General features: G+C 39.3%; 1 protein-coding gene across 1 annotated transcript in view; it reads right to left on the reverse strand.

Annotated features, from left to right (window-relative positions):
* SLC2A12 (solute carrier family 2 member 12) overlaps positions 1-17,032 on the reverse strand; it is a 105,455-nt gene that overhangs the window by 13,467 nt on the left and 74,956 nt on the right. Inside the window, exons 2-3 of the mRNA XM_089676194.1 lie at positions 6,275-7,597; positions 987-1,109 (exon numbers count right to left, since the gene is read on the reverse strand). Of these exons, the coding sequence (XP_089532320.1) occupies positions 987-1,109; positions 6,275-7,597 (1,446 nt within the window). The remainder of the gene's footprint in view (positions 1-986; positions 1,110-6,274; positions 7,598-17,032) is intronic.

Consider the following 17,032-nt stretch of genomic DNA (forward strand, 5'->3'; position numbering starts at 1 on the left):
ATTGCGTGACCGCGCAATTGTCATTCAAAGTGTGATAGCGCTGAAAGCTGAAAATTGCCCTGGACAGGAAGGGGGTAAAAGTGTCCGGACAGGAAGTGGTTAAGACCCTCCCACTGTTAGTGAAATTTAGCCACGCTACTATTTGATGCCGCTTGGCTGGTGCGTGTGTGTGTGTGGGGGGGGTTGTTTTGGGGGGACATGTTGAGTTCCTGCACCAGGTCTCTGAGAAAAAAAACCCTGCCTGAAAGTATATGTGTATTACCTATTGAATCGATGTCATTGTATACAGATACCTTATGTGGACTAATAGACTGGCTGCTTTAATCAGATTCTCTTATCCAGTTTTCGTCATATACAGTCTGTTGGGTGTGTAGCTAAGTGTTTGATAGGACCTTGAACTTAATAAACTGTACTGTATCAAATCAAAATTAAATATTTAAAATGTGTTTTAGTGTTAATAAATTAGGGGTGTGAATTTTGAATAATCTCTGATATGAAATAAATGACGTGGCTTTCAATGACGTGTTGTGTGCCTGCAACAAACACAGTTACTGTATTAACAAAAAAAATCAGTGTTCACAACACATTTGTTTTCATAGCATACAATAATGGTTGAACTGGATGGACTTTTGTCTTTTTTTCAGCCAGACTAACTATGTAACTATGTAATAAGTGAATACATCATTAATTGGGAAATTAGTACATAAATAGACTTTCTATTTATTTTAATTCTATGAAAGTTGTATCGAAGATCTATCAAGTGTTAATCGGGCTTATTCAATTAAATCAAAATCAAATCAAAGAAAGCTAAGGCAACCAGTTAGATTACAATTTTACTATTTTCAGATCAGTGCAAGATGAACTTTCTGAATGCTTTCTATGGGTTTCTCCACTGTTATTAAATACCTCCTTTATTTTTTTGTGCTTCCATATATTTGTCATCAGTGTTTGGAATTAAAAAGCTTAAAATTATTCAGAACTCTTACCAGTGAGTGTGAGGAAGGTCAAGGATATGAGGAGATTCATGCCCCAGTTCATGCTACTAGTTATTGCAAAGGCCCGACCTTTAATACCCGCAGGAAAGATTTCACTCTGCACCAGCCAAGCCACTAAAACACAGAAATACATAATAGTTCACCAACTAGCTGGAGAATATCAAAATCAAGGCAATATCTATTTACCCAAAATCAATGTCTTAGTTTTAATAGGTTAAAATCCTTACTCTTTAATCTCAGGATCTGCAGAGTGGAACTCTGTCTGCACTTTACTAAATGTGAAATATGGTGCCATCTTTTTATTGTATATTAGTAAACCTTTAGAACATCTGTTTTAGGTCACATATACAGTATATAGGGACCTGGGAAAAGAAACATATTCAGTGTATGTGTGAAAATGCTTGGTCTGTGCATTTATTGCTGTGTTGGATGCGGTAAGGAAATGCCCAAAAATGATGCAGCATTTACTTTTGAGGATACAGTGGTCCCAGTTTATTCTAATAGGGAACTGTTGTCTAATATTTTTTTCTAAGTAATCCAACTGATTTAAACAATTCGTTTTAGTCTGTGATTACAGTATATGTGAACATGGGGCAGTCATATTTCCTCACCTATACAAAGCTGTTCTTTCTGCTTAGTAGTGCTATATAGTAGTTGTGTCCTTCTGTTCAGTCTGTGAAAGTACAAAATATATGTCCTTTAATGGAGCACCTACAGTAAGTGCTCCTATTTAGCACTTGTTTGTAGGTCCTTATTCTTTAATTTTGGGACCACATTACATCTTTAAATCTGTTTCTTTTGCTTTTCAATTTTTAATTAGACCTTTATTTATTGTGTATGGATTAAAAAAATGTGTGTTCAAAGATTTCAGAAAAAGCAAATCAGGTTATTTTTGTGTATCAGCTGTCAGTGTATTTTGTGTGAGGTGATTTCCAAGCAAATGATCTAATTGTTCTGTAACAGAAGGTTTCATTTTTTGGCTGTTCGGATTTTGGCAGTCTCCCATGGAATACAATGGTTACAACTCTCAGTGATCTGTTCAGCAAATACTCTTGTAAAACTGTGCAGCTAATTGAAACATGTAGCCAGTACACATAGTAAAATAACCAGCAGCCAGTAAAATTGGCAAGCAATAGATTGCTACTGCATTGATCTGTTGCTCCAAGGTAAGGCTGTGCAGAGCTGCCTGTCTCAACTCACAGATAATCCTAATGATATCTTAGCTTGTTGTTGAAGTTGCATTGTGCTACCATGTGTTCCTAGAAAAGTGCTTTGTTGTAGTTTTTGAGACCCAGGAACTGATCAATGCAGTCCCTAAATGTAGAGCTACACCGCCGCTTTCATATTTTTAAACCAGTGCTTGGATAAAGAGCCTCCATCCCGGTGTTTTTTTTTTTTCTTATTGTTGTGGCTCCTATTTGGTTGAATTTAGACTGCCTTTTGTTTTTGCCAGGATTCAGGACTGGTCAGAGATTGCTGCTTGGGATGAGAGAGCTTGGACACTCTTAGTACATAATCTAGAATGTATGTAATCCTTATCAAAACAAAGTATATGTCAATCAGCATAGTGTTTCTCAGCCAGGGTTCAACAGAACCCTAGGATTCCTCCTAAGATTGCTAGGGCTTGTTGGAGCAATGGTAGATACAGTTGTGCTCAAAAGTTTGCATACCCTGGCAGAAATTGTGAAATGTTGGCATTGATATTGAAAATATGACAAGCCATAAAATGCTCTGTTATTGAAGGATGATGATCATATGAAGCCATTTATTATCAAATAGTTGTTTGGCTCCTTTTTAAATCATAATGATAACAGAAATCACGCAAATGGCCATGATCAAAAGTTTACATACCCTGGAATGTTTGGCCTTGGTACAGACACACAAGGTGACACACACAAAGGGTAAAATGCCAATTCGAGGTTTATGTCCCACATGTGTGGCTTTTTAAATTGCAATTAGTGCCAGTGTACAAATAGTCGATGAGTTTTTTAGCTCTTACGTGGAAGCACTGACTAGGCTAGATACTGAGCCATGGGGATCAGAAAAGAACTGTCAAAAGTCCTGCGTAACAAGGTAATGGAACTTTATAAAGATGGAAAAGGACATAAAAAGATGTCCAAAGCCTTGCATATGCCAATCAATACAGTTAAATCACCTATTAAGAAATGGAAAATTCAGGGATCTCTTGATACCAAGCCAAGGTCAGGTAGACCAAGAAAGATTGCAGCCATAACTGACAGAAGAATTGTCTGGGGTTCAAAAAAACCCATAGGCAACCTCAAAAGAAATACAGGCTGCTCTGGAAAAAGATGGTGTGGTTGTTTTTAAGGAGTACAATACGGTGATACTTGATCAAAAATGAGCTGTTTGGTCGAGGTACCAGAAAGAATCTCGCCTAGTCAGTGCTTCCACATAAGAGCTAACAAACTAATTGACTATTTATACACTGACACTAAATGCAATTTAACCCCTTGACGCCGACGTAACACACATATGCGGCCTCACGGAACTGTGCTTTTTTTCCGTGGGGCCGCATATTTGCGTACCTGTCTTTGTGCTGGGAGCACGCCGCTTGGCGCACTCCCAGCACCAAGACCGCGGTGTCACTAAGAGCCCCGGGTCCCGTTCTAACGATCGGGGCCCGGGACTCCCGATTCCGGGTCACGTGATCGCTGTGATAGCCTCTGATTGGCTATCACAGTGATCAATCACTGTGCAGCCCGGCCCCCTTGTTTTCTCTCTATGAATGGAGAAGAGAGATACATTGTATCTCTCGAACTCCTGACATAGAGAGATAAAAAAAAAGTTTGTAAAAAAAAAAAAAAAGATAAATAAATATTAAAAAATAAAATAGAAAATAAAGAAAAATGCCTAGATCAAGGTTTGATCTAGTTCAGTACCAGGGTTAGTGTTTGGGTCAGGGTCAAAGGTCAGGGGCAAGGGTCAAAGGTCAGGATTTAAAAAAAATTGGTATCAGTGTCAGTTAGTGTTAATGTCAATGTCAGTGACAGTGTGTTTTATGTAAAAAAAAAAAAAAAAAAAAAAGACAAAAACAAAATGCGCACTATTGTTTCTGGACTGTACTACGGGTACAAACAACAAATAACATACACATATATGGTATCGCTGCGATCGTCAAGAACTGGAGAATGTATTTTGGGTTGTTCTTTGGTGGTAGGGTATGGTCGTAACAAGAAACACACAGTTAAACTAAAAAAAATGATTTTTTTTTTACTATTTTGGCCCAGTTTTCCTTTAATAAAAAAAAAAAATTAGGAGCTATCCATTACCATTTACCACCAAATGAAAGCCCAATTTGTCCTGAAAAAAAACGCAGTATAATCCACCTGGATGTACAAAGTAGTTGTGACGATATGTACGGTTTTACTAACACATGTCAACGTTGCAGAATTGTGCTTAGGCATTTAGATTTGTTTTACCCTTAGGCGTGAAGGGGTTAAAAAGCCACAGATGTGGGACATTAACCTCTAATTGTCATTTTAACCCTTGTGTGTCACCTTGTGTGTCTGTACCAAGGACAAACATTCCAGGGTATGTAAACTATTGATCATGGCCATTTGGGTGATTTCTGTTATCATTATGATTTAAAAAGGAGCCAAACAACTATTTGATAATAAATGGCTTCATATGACCATCATCCTTCAATAACAGCATTTTTTGGCATGATCAGTCATATTTTCAATATCAATGCCAAAATTTCACAATTTCTGTCACGGTATGCAACTTTTGAGCACAAATGTAGATCTCCCACTTTCACTAACCACCAAAGTAAGGGGTCACTTCTACACTGACCACTAATGATAGCATGGACACGTGTATTAATCACACTAATGTATTGTGGGCTGTAGATTTAATCCTTTTTAGCAGGGGTTCCCTGAAAAACTGACATTAATTTCAAGGGTTCCTCGGGTAAAAAGATTGAGAAAGGCTACTCTAAGGAAATACTGAGAGTCTTATCATCTATAATATACAAACAGACTGAGGAAACAAAGACTAGAGTTTGTGTCGACAGTGGGTGGAATGGCTCACCATGAAGGGGTTGGGTCTTTGCCAGAGCTCCTGGAGGTGAAACTGGAGATTGGCTGACAATCCCAGGCTGTAGCCCTCCCTAATGGCACATTTGAGACAGAAAAACAGACTGAACACCAGAGAGTTAAAGTACACACACTCAAGGATAGAAGCAAGCACCAAGACTAAATCAAAAGGAAGTCAAACAAAATCATGCAGAGACAGAAACAACCAAACCACCTACACTGGAATAGAAAGTTGGCAGGAAAGCACACAGCCTTGACACTCAAGAGTGGAGGCAAACTGAAGGCACTAGATCAGAGTCAACCACACAGTGTCAGAAGCAACACAACTGCTTGTGTTTGTTGAGAAAGTTGCCAGAACACACTAAGTGCTGATTCATATATGTACGGCGCGGCTTGACAGTTCCAGTTTCAGTGCAAACTGAAAAGCAGTTGTTTAGCTGTTCAGGTGTAGTTCAGGTCTGGTTTGAAGAGAGAAAACCAGCCTGAAACCGTGTTCACAAATTCATGACATGTGCGATTCAGAAACGGTTCCCAATAGAAGTCAATGAGCCTGTAATCTGCACCTGAACTGGACCGCACTGCTCAGAAATTGGATAGGACTCTTTTTCAATCCACACTGAATCCACACTGTCACTACACAGGACATATGTGAACAGCCATCATAGGAAGCAATTTTATTTCATGTCATGCAGTTTGGATGTGGTTCAAACTGAATCCAATTCGCATATATGTGAACCAGCACTCAAAGAACTAAACATAACCACAAAAAACAGACTCTGACAAAAAATGACAGGAAAAGACGCTTAAAAGCACAAGAATCACAAAGTGGGAACTTAACATAAAAAACAAAGTCATGGATCAAACAAGTATGTTCCAGCAAGAAGCAAACTGACATATGCCATTAAAGGTAGAAATGATATATGAAAGTCAAAGATGAGCAAATGTGCATAGGAAGGGTAGTGTACAGTACAAAGCATGCAAACAACCTATGAATAAATTTGACCTGTAGCCAGATTCTCACAGTTTATATTTTTTTCCATGTCTGTCCTATGTATTTTGTCAAGGAGAAACAATCTGATAATTACATGAGCTGTACAGAACTATGTAGCTACAAAGGTCTGTAATTATATATGAGGCTACATAAGGAATCCTGGCTCAGGGACTGAAAATGTTTTTCTTGTTTTTTTTTCTACTAGAAAAGTAAAAGAAATCGAAAACACTTACTTGGTCCTAAACCTATTGAAAATGCAGCTACATAAATGAGAAGGCTGCCTAAATACAACCACTTCATGAATACTGGTACGTCGTGTGCTTGTGCCGCAACAGCTTCTTCAGAGGCATTGGGTCCTGTCTGAGTAGTCCATTGGTCCATTCCAGTCTCATTTCCTGAAGAATGAGGTAAAGATGTTCTGTTTGATAATTTACTGAATTCTTTCTGTAGAGACTCATTGTTTTTGGTTAATATGTCTATGTTGTAAATGTAGGAATCCTCAAAGGACTGGTTTATAAAGGAGCTGGTTTTACAAATATTATTATAATTAATGTCAATGTTAAGACTTATTATTCCCATTGTAACCAATGATGCTGCCATGACAACAGACCCAATACAGAGGAAAGTCTTACTTCCAATTCTGTCTACAAAAAATGTTGCTGGGATTGTACTGACTACTTTGACAACTCCAATGCCTGTTGAGGCTAGGCTAGCAGCTTCATCACTCTGGTAGCCAACTGACTTTAGTACAGTAGAAGCATAAAATAAGATGTTGGGTTGCCCTGTAATTTGAACAAAGAAGCTGAGAGCTATGCCTATTAACAGACGGGCTCTCATGTTGTCCCTTGAGCAAAATAAGTCCTGAAAACTGTACTGGTATTCTGCTTTTATGGAGGATTTGATAGCTGTAAGCTCTTCCTTGGTCTGTGAGGTTCCTCTTAGTTTCTGAAGAACTTTGCCAGCAGCCTCATCATGTCCCTTCATGATTAAAAAACGAGGACTCGGAGGGAGAAAATACATAGCAAATGCCTGTAATGCAGCCAAAGGAATTATGAGTCCAAACATGTATTGCCATCCACTGCTAACAGTTGCAAAGAGAAAATTTGAAATGTAGGCCAGCAGTATGCCAACTACAATCATTAGTTCATTTAGAGACACCAGCATGCCTCTTCTATGGTGAGGTGCAATTTCTGCAATATAAACACAGGTAGCAATTGCAGATAAAGATATGGAAATGCCAATGAGAATGCGTCCTGCAATGAGGCTTTCATAGGATACAACGGTGATCAACAGCAAATTGGCAAGTCCAAGTAAACATGACGTAACCATGACTGCTATTCTCCTTCCATAATAGTCTATAAGGAATCCTCCAACCAGTGATGCTAAAAGTGCTCCAATCAACAGTGCACTCACTACTAGTTCTTGCTGTTGACAGTTAAGATGCAATAGGCTATGTAGCTGAAGAAGGGCCCCGGAGATAATACCCAGCTCATAGCCAACAAGCAGTCCACTTATAGCAGCGATGACTGAAGAAAGGACAATAAAAAGTCCACATCCTAAAAAAAAAGAAAACACTTAATCAGTAACACATAACTAGCAGAAAATACAGTTTTATTTATAAAATCACAAATGGCCATGGCAAAGAACTTCCATATATATTTACATGTAGGGATAAATTATAAATAATATCAAATTTGCCATTTTATGTTATCTTTTTCCCTTTTTCTTCTACCTTATCAGACATTTGAAGGGATAACATTTTTCTTGCGTTACAACCAATATCAGCTGCTTCTCTGGTGAGAATCTTAAAGTATGTGAATATGGTAAGCTTAAGCATAAAATTGCATGAAAACATAGATATACTCGATGGAAATTGTGGACTTTTCACTCAAACTGTGCCTTCAGAGAAAAGTGATATATTTGAAAAGGTCAAAAGAAAACTTGCCTTGCCAATCATTTATTCAATAAAAATATGTACTGCCTCAGGTGTGCAATACAGTATTGTGCTTCAAGTCAATAAAATGCTGAACTGAATCGGTGCCAGAAGCTCTGCTATAGAGTGAAGTTTTAGCAGGCGAACCAACAGACAGGCAATTACATTGCCTGTAGATAAAAACAAACTGTGTTTACACAGTGTTAGTGTTAACCACTTGCCCTCCAGAGGATGTACGCCCCTTCCTGACTAGGCCATTTTTTGCATTACGGCACTGCGTTACTTTATTGCGCGGTCATGCAACACGGCACCCAACTGAAATTTACGTCCTTTTTTCCCCATTAATTCATCTTTCTTTTGGTGGTATTTGATCACTTATGTGTTTTTTAGTTTTTGTGCTATAAAAAAAAAGCCGACAATTTTGAGAAAAATTTTATAAATACAAATGGTGAAGCGCTATAAATAAATACCAGTAAATAAATTGTGCTTCAAAGTGCTACATAAGTGACATTCCAAAGTGACAATGTGCAAAAAAACTGGTCCCACAAGTGGACCTATATACAGTGCAGATGAACCCCCACACAAAATAGGAATAATATAAGTGATAAAATAAATAAAATCACTCCAATTAATAAGTGCTATAAATATCTAATAACAATTTATTGATAAATACCAAACAAACATATAAAGTGATGTCATAAAATTGATCCCAAATAAAGTGCAATACAAATCCCTCACAGTCCCAGTGGGGGACATATATAGTGATTTATTTAATAAGTACACTACTCTAACTAAAGGTGACTGGTGTTAATAACAAAATTCAATATTTAGGTGAAATAACTAACGATATAGTCCATCATTGTGCAATAAATGCAAATATGTGCAAAAAATCTTGTGCAAATTGCAAATATTTGTGCTTCAATTTCCACTCCAAATATTTTCAGTGCTTGTGTGACACTCAGGTGGAACACATATCCATAAGTGGCCAAAATGCCTCCTCACCTCCTTACCGCGACCACTAAGGGCCTCAAAGCTTTATACAGCAACCAATTCCACACCATGCGGCATCACATATAACTGGCTGCAATAGCTCCACTTAATCTCAGCTCTGGATCTCCCCTCAAATGGTGGTCCCCGCAGTATAGTTCATAGGTACATACCATTAAACCAGGGCCATAAAAAAGTAAGCAGAAGAGACCTCCTACTTACTTGCTTACTTTTTTATGGATCTGGTTTAAAGGTATGTACCTATGAGCTATACTGCGGGGACCACCATTTGAGGGGAGATCCAGAGCTGAGATTAAGTGGAGCTATTGGAGCCAGTTATATGTGATGCCGCATGGTATGGAATTGGTTGCTGTATAAAGCTTTGAGGCCCTTAGTGGTCGCGGTAAGGAGGTGAGGAGGCATTTTGGCCACTTATGGATATGTGTTCCACCTGAGTGTCACACAAGCACTGAAAATATTTGGAGTGGAAATTGAAGCACAAATATTTGCAATTTGCACAAGATTTTTTGCCCATATTTGCATTTTTTGCACAATGATGGACTATATCGTTAGTTATTTCACCTAAATATTGAATTTTGTTATTAACACCAGTCACCTTTAGTTAGAATAGTGTACTTATTAATTAAATCACTATATATGTCCCCCACCGGGGACATACAGGCATATACAGTATGCCTGTATTTTGAACAATCAGTAGACAGATCTCCAGAACTCTTCAGCTGGATTACAGTGTGGATTAAAATGGATCTTCACCCTCTAAACCATGATCCCTGATTTCCAACCCTCCTTCGATCCTGTGCATGACAGCACTGTTTTTTTTTTTTTATTGTTTACCCTTTTTTTTTAATAAATTGGCCGCCCCCCCCCCCCCCCTGCACCTCATTTTGCCTCCTGAGATATGCATGTCACGTCCCAGGAGACAAAGCCTTTAATTCAGTAAAGATGGAGGGGGCATGCCCAGCGTGGAATCATCAGGATATGCGCCAGCTAAACCGGACTTGATAAGGTCACAACAAAACATGGAGGCGTGGGACAGAGCACTGCCAGAAGAGAAAAGGATTTCAGCTGGACAAGGCTGAATCCACTGGGTGGGTGAGTATCTGAAAAGTGCAGAACTCACCACCAAGTAAGTAGGGGTTTTAAAAATAAAGAAATGGGGGGGGATTCATTATTACAAAAGCTTAATACAAAGTAATTTACTTTTTGCTAGTGGGTACAGACCTACCTAGGTACAGTATAAGAGCACTTCTTCAGTTCTTAGTAAGATAGTACAATAATGTGGCCCATGATGGATCATGCAGAATTGTAAATGTATTTTCAATGTAAGTTTGATGTGCTATCGGTTACAAAAATGGCCTTCAGCATGGAACATTTTTGCTGATATTATTCTGTCAGTTTAAAGAAGGTAGCATTACTTTAAATAAGTAAAAACAATGAATGCAAAACCTGTTATGTAATTACTAGATGACTTGAAGCCAGTGACCCATAGGGACCTTTGCCAGCAGGCAAAATTGTTCATACTTTCCATGACAAGTAATAAATATTTAGCGAGAATCTGTGTCAATGCACAAAGTGCACATCTCAAAAAAACAGGGTAAACTGCCAAGTTAAAGCATAGTAATAAATCCTTCTTAAAATACATGTAAAGATATGTTTTGTTGTTAGTTTGAAAGATATGTTGTTGCATATGTTATCTGTCTGTACTCATTTTTCTTGTTTTTATTTTAGTTAAGTTTTAGTTAGGTTTAAGGTTCCTAGTGTACTGGCCTGGTCTGTGGACAGTGGATAACCACAAGCTGATCTAGTCACTGATACACCAGACTGTTGTGTTGCATTGCTGCATGTGCTGACGTGTGTTAAGGCACTGTGTTAAAGCAGCTCTTTCTTTTTCAATGGGGTGAAAACACATTATTATACATATTTTAACAGATATGCATAATTTTTCCAACATGGCATGCTACGAGTCACAGATGGTTTACATCTGTGCATTGCAATGTTTTAGAACACACATGGTATGGTACTCTGGGGTGCACTATACCACTCTCAGATTCATGAGTTAACATTCACTGCGCTAACATGCTGTAAAACGTGTGGTTTACCAACAAGCACAGAACTAAATAAGCCTTTCAAATTCATTATGTACAGTGAAGGAAATAAGTATTTGATCCCCTGCTGTTTTGAAAGAAATGATCAGTCTAAAAATCGAATGGTAGGTGTATTATAACACTGAGAGACAGAATAGCAACAACAAATTCAAAAGAAATGCATGTCTAACAAATTATGCACTGATTTGCATGTTTATAAGGGAAATAAGTATTTGATCCCCTATCATTCAGCAGGATTTCTGGCCACCAGGTGTCTTTCATACAGGTAACAAGCTGAGATTAGAAGCAGTCTCCTAAAGGGAGTGCTGCTAATCTAATTTTGTTGCCTGTATAAAAGACATCTGTCCACAGGAGCAATCAAACAATCAGATTTCAAACTTTCCACCATGACAAAGACCAAAGAGCTGTCCAAGGATGTCAGGGACAAGATTGTAGACCAACACAAGGCTGGACTGGTCTACCAAACTATCGCCAAACAGCTTGGTGAGAAGGTGACAACAGTTGGTGCAATCATTTGCAAATGGAAGAAACACAAAACAACTATCAGTCTCCCTAGATTTGGTGCACCATGCAAGATCTCACCTTGTGGAGTGTCAATAATCATGAGAACAGTGAGCAATCATCCCAGAACTACATGTGAGGATCTTGTCAATGATCTCCAGGCAGCTGGGACCATAGTCACCAAGAAAACAATTGGTAACACACCACGCCGACAAGGATTGAAATCCTGCAGTGCCCGCAAGTTCCCTCTGCTCAAGAAAGCACATGTCCAGGCCCATCTGAAGTTTGCCACTGAACATCTGAATGATGCAGAGGACTGGTTGAAAGTGTTGTGGTCAGATGAAACCAAAATCGAGCTGTTTGGCATCAACTCAACTCGCCGTGTTTGGAGGAGGAGGAATGCTGCCTATGACCCCAAGAACACCATCCCAACGGTCAAACATGGTGGTGGAAACATTCTGCTTTTGGGGTGTTTTTCTGCTAAGGGGACAGGAAAACTGCACCGCATCAAAGGGACGATGGATAGGGCACTGTACCGTCAAATCTTGGGTGAGAACCTTCTTCCCTCAGCCAGGGCATTGAAAATGGGTCGTGGATGGGTGTTCCAGCATGACAATGACCCAAAACACATGGCCAAGGCAACAAAGGAGTGGCTCAAGAAGAAGCACATTAAGGTCCTGGAGTGGCCTAGCTAGCCTCCAGACCTTAATCCGATTGAAAATCTGTGGAGGGAGCTGACAGTTCGAGTTTCCAAATGTCAGCCACCAAACCTTAATGCCTTGGAGAGGATCTGCCAAGAGGAGTGGGCCAAAATCCCTCCTGAGATGTGTGCAAACCTAGTGGCCCACTACAGGAAACGTCTGACCTCTGTAATTGCCAACAAGGGATTTGCCACCAAGTACTAAGTCATGTTTTGTGAAGGGGATCAAATACTTATTTCCCTCATGAACATGCAAATCAGTGCATAATTTGTTAGACATGCATTTCATTTGAATTTTTTGTTGCTATTCTGTCTCTCAGTGTTACAATACACCTACCATTCGATTTTTAGACTGATCATTTCTTTGTGAGTGGGCAAACATTCAAAATCAGCAGGGGATCAAACACTTGTTTCCTTCACTGTACATACTTGGGTGACATGCCGCAGGACTGAGTAGATTTTGAAACAAGGCTGTGCTGCCCTAAACAGACCACAGATCTCTATGGAAATATGGCACCTGAATCTTCTTTGTTAAAGCCCTCTAAATTGTGAGATAGCATGGTATAGATAAATTTATGTTTGCATCCTAACAAATCTGATCTATACATTCTTTAGACTTCTTACTCATTAAAGATATTTGAGGTTTATAAACAAAATTGCTACATACAAATCCACTGGTGCGTTGCTGCAGCTGTCCCACATCAACTATAAGACTCAGAACTGAGTGACCACTGAGTCAGTTGTCAATCATGCAGTTGGGTGGATCCTGGCGATATGGTCTGGGATTTTTCCAAAGCCTGGAATGGCTCTGTGACATCAGCAGGCTGTAGCCCACTGTAAGTTGACTCTGGATCAAAGGAGTACAAAAGTGCACTCCTATGACACTCAAGAGAAGTTGGGTCAAAAAAAGCTTTGGCTTTTTTAAGCCAACAAACAAGAAACACACTTTTTTAAAAAACAACATTTATATTAAATAAAGAATACATATCATTGATGAAGCGGCAAACATTTTAACATAAAAAAAAATAAATTACAAAAAAGAACAATGGCAGAAGAAATATTGAAGATTCAAATTCAGTACAACAGAAGGCAGGAGAGAACTAAGCAAATAGTTGCCCAAGATATTTTTAAACCTTAACTCCGGATACATATTGAAAAGCCACCAATGAATTCAGGTATTGTACGGGTCAGCTTTAAACATGTAGCTTGCAGAGAGAGTCCAAATGCCAAAGAGGTTTAAAGGGCTTCCTGCCTGATCTGTTTGTTCATCAGCATTGCATCAAGCACAAACATACACAAAAAGAGATTCCCCCAAGGGGGTTTGTGTCTGCACAATCCAGCGCACAACGAAACATTCAGCCTTTTGCCTAGTGATGAGACACTTTGGGTCTGCTCAGACCTGCAGCTTGTTCCAGCACAGCCTGCATGCTTTCTCTTACACACTGCCAGAGAAGACCTATATTATACTCCAGGTAGGACAAGGCAGTGTGGTCATTGCATACTGCAACCTAGACTTACTAATACTGCTACCCTATCTCACAAAATGCCTAGGTGGCAAGTAAACAACATCTGCAATGCTGCCCTGTAGGGCAGTGGGGCCGTTTGTCACAGTATTCATTAAAAATCATCAAATTCATTTTTAAATAAAGATAACTTAAGTGCTTGAATTAGATAATGTAATAAAAGGGATGGACTCATCTGTGTGCTGCTTTTCCTTCACTGTTCAGTCACACAAGGGCTCCGCCTACAAGGCCACATCATTCATTCATGGATTTCCGTGAATTAAAGAGCTGCAAGCCCCGACAGCCTTCGCAGCTGTCAGCTTGTAGTTTTCAATTAACTACCACGGCGCTGTGGAGCACCATGGTAGTTCATTGAAGCTTACTGTCTGAATATACTTAGATACACAGAATATAACTGGATACTAACATTCATAGGTAAATGAATATAAATGGTGTAGCGCTAATACTCATAGAGCTAATAGACTACAGCTAGTAAATAGAGACAACAGTAATCAAATAAATATGCATATATCAAATGAAATGCTCCTTATGACCATGGGGAATATGTCATAACCTTATAGGTGACACTTAGAATAAAATAAAAGGAGCAGGTGAATCACACAGTGCACATAAATCCACATCAATGAATAACAAAGTAGAGATAACAGTCACTAGTGCAAGTGTAGCACACTCAGTATGTGGTAAAATGTGATAAATCAGTCCACTTTGCACACAAGTGAAAAAACTCCTCATAGACGTGAAGGTGCCTTAAGTGTCATGAATCCCAAAGTGGTCTGAGTGCCCCCTCACCTCCTTGCAGTGACCACAAGGGCCAGCAAACCTTGTAGTAACCACCAAACGATCTCCCAGGGACCACCTTCCCAGTTGGACCGTAATGGATGTTAAGCCAGGGCTACAACCAGACCTTCTCCTGCACTCCACCGTCCTGGCAATACCTCACGTCCCCTTAGGTTCCACTCAGAGACACAAATAGATACGCTCTATAGTGTAATAGTGTCACTTTATTTGATGATAATTAAAAATGCCCACTCACATGCTTGCAGATATCATAAGCATAAAACGCTGGCTGTCCTCATAACATGTGGCTTCATGGAGTACCAATATGGCGCGTGCGCCGGAAATTACGTCACCGCGTCCCGGAACTGACATCATGAAGTCACGTGTTACTCATGACATAACGTGTTGGTACGCCTGTTGTCAGTTCCGGGACGCGGTGACGTAATTTCCGGCGCACGCGCCATATTGGTACTCCATGAAGCCACATGTTATGAGGACAGCCAGCGTTTTATGCTTATGATATCTGCAAGCATGTGAGTGGGCATTTTTAATTAATTATCATCAAATAAAGTGACACTATTACACTATGGAGTGTATCTATTTGTGTCTCTGAGTGGAACCTAAGGGGACATGAGGTATTGCCAGGACGGTGGAGTGCAGGAGAAGGTCTGGTTGTAGCCCTGGCTTAACATCCATTACGGTCCAACTGGGAAGATGGTCCCTGGGAGATCGTTCGGTGGTTACTACAAGGTTTGCTGGCCCTTGTGGTCACTGCAAGGAGGTGAGGGGGCACTCAGACCACTTTGGGATTCATGGCACTTATGGCACCTTCACGTCTATGAGGAGTTTTTTCACTTGTGTGCAAAGTGGACTGATTTATCACATTTTACCACATACTGAGTGTGCTACACTTGCACTAGTGACTGTTATCTTTACTTTATTATTCATTGATGTGGATTTATGTGCACTGTGTGATTCACCTGCTCCTTTTATTTTATTCTAAGTGTCACCTATAAGGTTATGACATATTCTCCATGGTCATAAGGAGCATTTCATTTGATATATGCATATTTATTTGATTACTGTTGTCTCTATTTACTAGCTGTAGTCTATTAGCTCTATGAGTATTAGCGCTACACCATTTATATTCATTTGTTCATGTAATTTCTTTGGTACAGTAGTGGGTGTTAGCAGCTTTTACTGTATGCTTTATATCCATCTAAGCGCAGGAGTTTTCTATACATTTTTCTAACATTCATAGGTAAAGTTGATCCAGGGAATATCCGATTGCCTCTCGGGGGATCAGGAAGGAATTTTGCAGGAGCAAATTGGATCTTGCTTTGTTGTTTTTTTTTTTTTTGCCTTCCTCTGGATTAACTGTGGGTATAGGATTATAACTTTTTTTTTTCTATGGTTGAACTGGATGGACTTTTGTCTTTTTTCAGCCAGACTAACTATGTAACTATGAATATCTTCTTGCTTGTACATCCCGTACGACAAACAGATATTCTGACAGGTCTGCAGGAGACCTTCATGACACCAGCAACCTACTGTTCGCTGGTGCAATGCTTTCCAGGTTCCAGTAGACAAAAATAATATATGCACATTTTTTTACCTGCTAAAAAAATTATGCATTTATTATTTCTGTCTAAAAGGTGAACTTATCCTTTAAGTATATACTGTCTAAAAACTACATTTTAGTAATCAGCCTTAGTAATGCAGCTAACACATTTCTTTGTGACATAATATTAAATGAGGGTGTTTACTGATGATCCTAACTTTGCTTAGCAGACTTCATTTTTACCCCTCCTTTCCTGCTTAGTCTGCTTGGTTGAGTAACCAAATTTCAAAACTATAACAATTTGGTCTGCATAGATAAAACTACCAACATGCATAACATATGTCAACTAATCAGTAAGACATTTCAGATGACCCTAAAACACTTCCATGCAAGTGAGCTATAAAACACAAACATCTTTTAAAGGTCAAACCTGGACTGGCAATTTGGCATCTGCCAAAAAAGAATATTAACCAACTAGTCTAACCATCCACGTAATTATGAAATGCTATTTACTCCTCAAACCTACTTAGGTTCTAGCTTTTTCAAGTGTTTTTCCATGAATACGTTCATGCTATTATATTAGAATTCCAGGTTTAATTTCACTTTAAATACAGTAGTTCATTAGGGCTAAGCTGGCTTGAACTAATAATTTCCAAGACCGATGCAGCCACTAAGTGTGCTGTAATGGACTGTAACAGCATTAGGTACATGCAATAAGCAACACTGCATTCTGGCAGCAGTACAGTTGACTTCACGTCTGCTGTCGGCAGGGCTGCTGTTAGAACCACGGGGCCCCACAAAGCCAATCTGACAGCCCCCCCCCAAGAAAAGCACAGTTTACTATGCTTCAATTATGAATGAACACAGTGAGTGATCAATACCA

Source organism: Staurois parvus, unplaced genomic scaffold (assembly GCF_062004578.1).
Source record: "Staurois parvus isolate SC_StPar_1 unplaced genomic scaffold, SC_StPar_1.0 ptg000165l, whole genome shotgun sequence".
Classification (NCBI taxonomy): Eukaryota; Metazoa; Chordata; class Amphibia; order Anura; family Ranidae; genus Staurois; species Staurois parvus.